Raw genomic sequence first — 9,487 nt, 5'->3', positions numbered from 1 at the left:
CTCATGCAGTGGAGGAGCAGCAGCCGTGAGAACTGCAGTGCGGGCTCCCCGGACAGCAGAGGGCAGCACAGGACTGCCAATGAGGGAGGGAGGGGGGAGGCAGAGACCGTTTCCCTCATCCGACTGCCGGCGTAATCTCTCTGGATTGTTTTAGCCCAGTTGTGGATTTTTTTCTTTGGCTGTCCCTGCTGGAAAAACCAGCATAGACCAGCATAGCTGGTCATACCAGCTAGACCAGCATATGTTGTGTTTTGGTGCTGGTATGCTGGTGACCAGCATGGGATGCTGGTATGCTGGTATGCTGGTGTGACCAGCATGGGATGCTGGTGTGCTGGTGTGACCAGCATGGGATGCTGGTATGCTGGTGTGACCAGCATGGGATGCTGGTGTGCTGGTGTGACCAGCATGGGATGCTGGTGTGCTGGTGTGACCAGCATGGGATGCTGGTGTGCTGGTGTGACCAGCATGGGATGCTGGTGTGCTGGTATGCTTGCTGTATGCATTAATTAAATGCATCCCATGCTGGTCACACCATCACCAACATTGGATGCTGGTTACACACATTGGAAACTATGCTAGTAAACAGTAATAGATGTTAAGGATGGTAGCCTGTTCACCAGGGTGGAATGCAGGACAGCTACATTGAATTTTGGTATGATGAAAATCATGAAAATACAAGCTTACATTAATACATGTAACAAGTTCATTTAATAATAACAAATAAACATTAATACGTTAATACAATAATAACAATTATTTAACAAAAAACAACACTCTTCTGGCTCAACAAGCAAATTACAATAAAACGCATTAACAACAATTGATCTTAATTAAGTGCTCACTATGGGGTTCTAAAAATGAGTCGACTGCTTTGTGCTTTGTACTACACATTTGTCCTTGTCAACAGTAACCTGCTAACAGTTGCCTACTTTTTCAGATAAATTAGTATAAGTTGATGTGTATGCTCTCCGTTTATGTCGTTTTGTTCTGTCATCCTTACTGTATTGATCCTACTTTTTCAGGTAAATTACTAAATGTTGGATGTGTATGTTCTTTGTTTATGTCGATTTGTTCTGTCGTCCTCAGTGTCATCTTAACTGTCGTCTTGTTCTGTCATCTTAACTGTTGTCTCTTTCTGTCGTCTTGTTCTGTCGTCTCTTTCTGTCGTCTTGTTCTGTCGTCTTAACTGTTGTCTCGTTCTGTCGTCTCTTTCTGTCAACAAGACGACAGAAAGAGACGACAGAACAAGACAAGACGACAGAACGAGACAACAGAACAAGACGACAGAAAGAGACGACAGAACAAGACGACAGAACAAGACGACAGAACGAGACAACAGAACAAGACGACAGAAAGAGACGACTGAACGAGACGACAGAACGAGACGACAAAACGAGACGACAGAACGAGACGACAGAACGAGACAACAGAACAAGACAACAGAAAGAGACGACTGAACGAGACGACAGAACGAGACGACAAAACGAGACGACAGAACGAGACGACAGAACGAGACGACAGAACAAGACAACAGAAAGAGACGACTGAACGAGACGACAGAACGAGACGACAAAACGAGACGACAGAACGAGACGACAGAACGAGACGACAGAACGAGACAACAGTTAAGACGACAGAACGAGACGACAGAAAGAGACGGCAGAAAGAGACGACAGAAAGAGACGACAGAAAGAGACGACAGAACGAGACGACAGAAAGAGACGACAGAACGAGACGACACAGAGACGACAGAACAAGACGACAGAAAGAGACGACAGAACGAGACGACACAGAGACGACAGAACAAGACGACAGAAAGAGACGACAGAACGAGACGACACAGAGACGACAGAACAAGACGACAGAACGAGACGACAGAACGAGACAACAGTTAAGACGACAGAACAAGACGACAGAAAGAGACGACAGAACGAGACGACACAGAGACGACAGAACAAGACGACAGAACAAGACGACAGAAAGAGACGACAGAACGAGATGACAGAGACGACAGAACAAGACGACAGAACGAGACGACAGAACGAGACAACAGTTAAGACGACAGAACAAGACGACAGAAAGAGACGACAGAACGAGACGACACAGAGACGACAGAACAAGACGACAGAACGAGACGACAGAACAAGACGACAGAACGAGACGACAGAACAAGACGACAGAAAGAGACGACAGAACGAGACGACAGAAAGAGACGACAGAAAGAGACGACAGAACAAGACGACAGAACAAGACGACAGAACGAGACGACAGAAAGAGACGACAGAACAAGACGACAGAACAAGACGACAGAACGAGACAACAGTTAAGACGACAGAACAAGACGACAGAAAGAGACTACAGAACAAGACGACAGAACAAGACGACAGAAAGAGACGACAGAACAAGACGACAGAACAAGACGACAGAAAGAGACGACAGAACAAGACGACAGAACAAGACGACAGAACGAGACAACAGTTAAGACGACAGAACAAGACGACAGAAAGAGACGACAGAACGAGACGACAGAAAGAGACGACAGAACAAGACGACAGAACGAGACGACAGAAAGAGACGACAGAACAAGACGACAGAAAGAGACGACAGAACGAGACGACAGAACAAGACGACAGAACGAGACAACAGTTAAGACGACAGAACAAGACGACAGAAAGAGACTACAGAACAAGACGACAGAACAAGACGACAGAAAGAGACGACAGAACAAGACGACAGAACAAGACGACAGAACAAGACGACAGAAAGAGACGACAGAACAAGACGACAGAACAAGACGACAGAACGAGACGACAGAACAAGACGACAGAACAAGACGACAGAACGAGACAACAGTTAAGATGACAGAACAAGACGACAGTTAAGATGACACTGAGGACGACAGAACAAATCGACATAAACAAAGAACATACACATCAACATTTAGTAATTTACCTGAAAAAGTAGGATCAATGCAGTAAGGATGACAGAACAAAACGACATAAACGGAGAGCATACACATCAACTTATACTAATTTATCTGAAAAAGTAGGCAAATGTTAGCAGGTTACTGTTGACAAGGACAAATGTGTAGTACAAAGCACAAAGCAGTCGACTCATTTTTGGCACAAATGGAACCCCATACTCACATTTTAAAGTTTTTTTTTTAGTCTGTTAATGTCCATTATTTTTTCTGTGATGAACCGTCCGGCCTTTATCCATCTGGCCTGCAACTCTGTCTCCTCCACATTCTTTCTGTCAAGCCACTCCTTGAAGCAGACTGAAAAGAAATGAACAGATAAATAGTGATGCTTGTGTCGCACCAGAACAAATAAAAATGTATTACTCCATAACCCAGTACTTGGCATCCCACAAAGACCTTGTGGCTACTGCTACCTTTTAATGTCTGAAGTTTCTGGGGGGTTAAAGGCTGCCTGCTGGTTTTGGTTGTGGGGCATTCCTTCCCTGTGAGACTTCTTTCCCCCAGAGTCTTAGTGCCCCAGATTGCCACTGCCAACTCCTTGACAAATAAGGAATCCCGCGTGCTGTTTTGAATCCTTGACCAGGCCTCTCTGCGCACTCGAACATCTCCCCCCAAGTGAATCTGACAAAATTAAAAACAAAAATAATCAAGGTACTAGATTGTACAAATGCAAACAAAATTTATTAAAACTTTAAGTGTACTGTAGTTGGGGGTTCTTATATTAATCCATGCACACAGATGACGAGCCTTAGGAAAATATGTTTATTCAAGTGTTCCATTAGTATACTTCTTTTAAACTAAAAATAAGAATGTATAAGAACCGTATGTAAGAAATGTATTTCAAGTAATCATAAAATGGCCCTGATATGTCACTAGACATTAAGAAATCATGTTGACCATTCCTTTGAAAGATGGAGACGGCTGAAAACGGAGAAGAATTTGAAGACAGATGCCAACGTTGCAGCCTATCTGGCAACCTTGAGTCAGGGGGGAGGGGGAGGGGATACACCGCTCCACAGTAATTTGAAAGTGATTGCAGTACCAGTTTTGGCCACAATCTTACATACGGTTCCTTTAAGTATACTTTATAAAATGAACTTAAAGTATACTTCTTTTTCGTAAGGGGAGGGCAATACTGTACCTCATCTCCCTTTGAAGACACAGATGGTTCCACCAAACAGTCAGACTCTGCAACATATACAAAATAATGTCAATGTACTCAATATACATATTTACCCTCTTGCATCAGGGCCTATAGTTTGGTAAATATGGACCATGATAGATTTCAGATATCTGTGACTGTGAGTAATATATTTGTTATATATACACATGTATATCCTTACTTTGTAAGGTCTCCTTTGGGCTTCGGGCTCCAGGGTCTTTGACAGTTAGAAAGAAAACAAACATATCACAAATATGACAGATGATGGAAAACATGACAACAAAAAATATACTTATAAACCCTCAAAGATCACAGCTGAAGTACTCCAATAACTTATAGTCTTCCCCAATCCCAATGCTATTCCTTTAATTTGTATCTTATTAGCTGGTTTAAATGATGATTGGGGGGGGGGGTGTCCTCTTTACCACTGCACTTTGCTGTTGATGAGGATTTCAGTGCCTTCAGCAATTGTTGCTGCAATTGCATGTTTAGAGAACGTAGTTCTTTATTCTCTGCCTCAATTTCTGCTCTGAGTTTCTCCTGCTCCTCTAACCTATAATAGACGGACATAGTGTATGTCATGATTAGCTGACATTATAAGAAAGAAAAAATATATATATATTTTAATATATTAGGTGTTATCTAGATACTTATAGTATAACCACCTAGTTCTGCTATGGTGCTCTGACAAGCAGGTTAAATCAAACATTGGGCTAAAGATCAATTCTCTTGTCAGAACACATTAAAGGAGAAGTTCACTTTTAAAATGAAAATTCTGTCATCATATACTCACCCACCCTCATGTTGTTTCAAACCTGTATGAATTTCTTTCATCTGCTGAACAGAAAGGAAGATATTTAGAAGATTATCAGTAACCAGACAGTTTTTGGGTCCCATTGACTTCCATAGTAGGAAAAAAATATACTATGGAAGTCAATGGGACCCAGAAACTGTCTGGTTACTGATAATCTTCTAAATATCTTCCTTTGTGTTCAGCAGAAGAAAGAAATTCATACAGGTTTGAAACAACATGAGGGTGAGTATATGATGACAGAATTTTAATTTTAAAAGTGAACTTCTCCTTTAAGGCTATTCAAAAATCACTTACTTGTTTGTAGTTTCCTGTAGTTGTAGAGACATATTGTTTATTTTTTTTAGGTAGAGATGTTGCTTCTTTTTTGCCTCCTCAAAAAGTTTTTCTGGTACAACCCCACCATCATCATCATCATCATCCTCTTCTGACAATGAGTCAGACAGGGTTTGAGCTCTCATTATCTTGCTTGGAGTTGGGCAGAGTGGAGACTGTTTTCTTCTCATTTTTCTCTCTTTTAGCAAGGTTAAGAGATTATTTTGTTTGGCCTCTTCTGCAGCTTTTTTCTGATTTGTCTAAAAACATGGATAAAAGCATAATTAGGAAAAAGCATCACAGTGTATTGCAAGACCCCCACACATCCAAACAAAACAAACAAAGCATTGTAAAAGCAATTACCCTATATGATTATTGAATTGATTAATGATTGGAGCCTAATATTATCACCTGATAATGGTGATAATTTGATAACCTGTATGTGGTCAGAGACACAAAAATACATTGCAGTACATACATGGTTTATGGAGTACATCCCCCCCCCCCCCCCACCAGTTATATTTTCACTATAACTTGCATTCTGTAGTTACATTCAAGTGCCACAAGATGGCACTAGCTGTAATTACAGTTGGCAATAGCTGTAATTACAGTTAACAGGAAAAACGATAGCAGATCAGCAGCAGCCAATAACATTAATTTACCAATTTTACACAACTAAAAAGTTAGCTAACATCGGAACTATAACAGCAATATCAACTTTACATTTATTGCTTTGGCTTCCTCTGCCTCGGAGCGCGACCGTGGAGGCGTGGTCTCCTTCAGGAGTCTCACACGGACCCGCTTACCCTTGGCCAGTTCCTCCTCGATCTCTTCTCTGGACTCTGGAATGTTAATAACACTGAATGTAAGTACTTGAAAGCACCTGCTATAACGTTATACTCTGTCATGCAATACTAACACCGGTAGCATTGCGTCCTCTGTCCTAAGCGCTTACTAGCTTTGCTAGCGCGTTAGCCAAAACTCGTATCCCAGTAATAATAGACGTACTACTAACGTTAGTAAGTTATTAAAGTATTTCCAAGTTGGACATTTATGTTATTTATGAACTATTGGAGATAACGTTATTACGACTCACCCTTTAGGAACAATATTTGTCCCTTGAAAAACTTCTCTTGCCAGCGCACCCAGTAAGTTTTAGTGAGGTCACTAACGTTAAGGTCAAAGTCCTTAATGTAGGATATGGGGACGATTTCTTTACACCCGTCCTCTATATATTTCACATAGGCGAACATATTTTCTATTCTGTTGTATAGTTAGGTAGATTTAAGTAGATTTGTTGAGTGAAGTTGTCTGTAAAATGACAAGTAACGGTTACCTCACGAGCGAATTTAACTCTAACGGCGGGAAGCGCGAGATGCACTGTTGCCTTGGTTACAGACGTGTGTCTTAGCTCCCATTATAGAATGATAAAGTTAAATGGTTTATTAAACACGTCTGTATAACACAGCACAGTTCCACAATGATTATAATGTTGAATCAACAACTCTCTAAAGCAGTTTCAACAATAGCAGTATAAAGCAGTCTTATCATCTTCATGGAGTAGGATTTATTACAGAACTGTTGAATTGAGGCTGCATCAGTTGTACAAAATAATCTGGCAACTAAGTGTCACACTTTTTAGTGCAATAATCCTAGTTATCTAGTTGGCAAATTGCTGGTAAACTAAAAAGCTCAATTAATACAGACAGACAAAGGATTAGAAAACATTTCCAACAATGTTGCCTGATAAATATGATTTATTAATACCCTTATTTTAGTAACGTAAGTACTTTGTAAATTCAACATCCTATTCATGAATATGTCTGATAATTATTATGTCCTTTTTTTAATTTTAGAATGTCAAAACGCAAGTACAAATTGTACTTAGAGCCTAAGAGCAGAGTTACATTTCCCTGTGCAAGACTGAAAAGAGGACATTTGGATGTAAGTCAGTTCATGAGAAATATGTTGTAATCCTGGGTATCAATATTATATAATTATATTGTATTCAAAGAATGTATGACTTCAGTCTTACCTGAAGATGTTCTTTTAAAGGTGGCAGATGGTTCAGGAGATGCAGATGTTGAGGTGAGAGAGTAATTATTATTTTTTTAATTAAAAATACATAATTTCCCATTAGGCTTTACTACATTGAGTACAGTTTTTTTTACTCTGTGCTTGTGCCATCTCTTCATGATCCTGTGCAGACCATGTCTCCTTCTGGCGATATTCAGCTGGATCCAGATGACACGGCCAACATGGTGAGCTCTTCTACCAACCACACCTGCAGGCTTGTGGCATATTGTTTTTTGAAATTGTTGTCTAAAAGTTACTCCTGGTTGTTCAGGTTTTGGCTTTCACCGGTGACCACATAGATCAAGGGGACAGAATCAATCCACACCTGAGCACTGCAGATGTTGAGGTGAGAGCAAGGTTGCCCATAAGGGCCTGTGTCATAATGAAACACCCCCTTCAATTGTATTAATAAATGACAATTTATTTGCAAAATTGTTGCTGCATACCTTTCTGACACTGGGTAGTTTCGCCCCTGAGTCTGGGTGAGAGATGGATCTACTTTTTAAATTAGTAAAAGACATAATTGGGCTTTACTACATTTAGTACTGTTCTTCTTGATCCTGTGCAGACAATGTCTCCATCTGGCGATCTTCATCTTCAGCTGGATCCAGATGACACGGCCAACATGGTGAGCTCTTCTACCAACCACACCTTACAGGCTTGTTGCATGTTGTTGTTGTTGTTGTTGAAATTATTGTCTAAAAGTAGGGCTGGGTATCGTTTAAAGAAATTCGATACTGATACCTTGACTTCGATACCGGTTCCTGAATGGTACTTTTTCCGATACCAATTTTACGAAAGAAAAAAAAATCCGTTTTAACAACATTACCTTAAAAAAATGAAAAGTGAACAGAGATTATGTAAGGGTTAATGCCTGACGAGGTGTCCATTGTCAGGTATTAATGGACGACGGCGAGGCGTGAACCGTACGACGCTCAGCGTACTTCCGCCGAAGTCCGCTTATACCATGGTTACTTGCCAAATAACACATTTTTAAAACATTAGTTTATATTTTAATTAGTTTTACAATCGAAATCTAAAGTTTTTACAAACAATAACTTGGTTTCCCTGGTTACGCCTGACAGGTTATTCACTAGGTGTCCTCTATCACTTTTTAATGGACACCCTGCAGCCAGTCAGAATCGAGTATTCACCCAGACCATGGTATAAGCGCTGAATTAGAGACGGTAAAAATGAGTGGGTCACGCCCGAAAACCGCAACAGGCCAATCGTGGCTTAGCAACCGTATTTAGGCGAAGGGTCAATTCCGAGTCCTTATAGCAGCAGGAATAAAAAGCGGTTGTTAAACTGGATTGTTATGGTGGAAAAAAAGACATGTAGTGTCTCCTAGACTGTATCCTGCTTTTATGAGCCTTCATTTTAAAACACCCATTTGCTGTTTGGTGCATGTTTTGTTGAATTATTTTTTCAAATGTTTCTTTGTGCTTTCAGGTACTGCCTCTTGCTGCCAACCACGGAGAAAATGAAAGTGAAGTTAGACCAGGTTCAAGCTGCGCAAATCTTGAGGTCAGGGCACAACCCGTTCTGTGACAGCAGTCAGTAGGGCTGTACAATATGACCAAAATGTCATATCCTATTTCATACCCTGATAACGATACATATCCCGATAACAGGGCTCTCTGGTAACTTTTTTTTTATTAGGAGCACTTGTGCTCCTAATTAAAAAAATCTAGGAGCACAGTCCAAAATTTAGGAGCACAGATAATTGAACGTTTTTCAATGACACAATAGTACTGTGCCACATATAACATGCACAAGTATGGAGAGCATGAGAAAAGAGAATTCAGAAACATAGCATCTTACAGAAGTTTATGTGATGAAGTTGGGGTCGGCGTGACTGAGACTCATGCTTTTATTACTCAAAACAATAATAAACAAAAGGCGCGCACACAGCGCTTGCACCGTAGCCTCGCTACAGCATTAACGGACAAATCCAGTGAAAAATGCGTTTTCATGATAATCGAATATAAAGTGTTTTATCTTTAAAAACAGATAAGCCTTGTTAGTGGTAATAACTAGCGATTTACTTTTACTTACTCTGTGCCCCATATACTATTGTTAAGAGCTAATCTGTTTTTAAAGATAAAACACTTTATATTCGATTATCATGAAAACGCATCTC

The 9,487-nt window shown here is 40.4% G+C and overlaps 1 protein-coding gene across 1 annotated transcript; it reads right to left on the bottom strand.

The window, feature by feature from the left end:
• Positions 1–3,091: 3,091 nt before the first annotated feature.
• Positions 3,092–8,871, bottom strand: LOC308689763 (BEN domain-containing protein 5-like). The gene is made up of 7 exons (XM_081363676.1): positions 5,992–8,871; positions 5,251–5,528; positions 4,568–4,695; positions 4,324–4,359; positions 4,122–4,168; positions 3,394–3,601; positions 3,092–3,277 (listed from the first exon to the last, which is right to left on the bottom strand). The coding sequence occupies exons 2-7, from the start codon at positions 5,457–5,459 to the stop codon at positions 3,150–3,152; spliced, it is 756 nt and encodes a 251-aa protein (XP_081219802.1). The 5' UTR covers positions 5,460–5,528; positions 5,992–8,871; the 3' UTR covers positions 3,092–3,149.
• Between the last annotated feature and the right edge of the window lie 616 nt (positions 8,872–9,487).

Source organism: Scardinius erythrophthalmus (assembly GCF_964197995.2).
Source record: "Scardinius erythrophthalmus genome assembly, chromosome: 1".
NCBI lineage: Eukaryota > Metazoa > Chordata > Actinopteri > Cypriniformes > Leuciscidae > Scardinius > Scardinius erythrophthalmus.
This window is presented reverse-complemented; position numbering and strand designations above follow the sequence as displayed.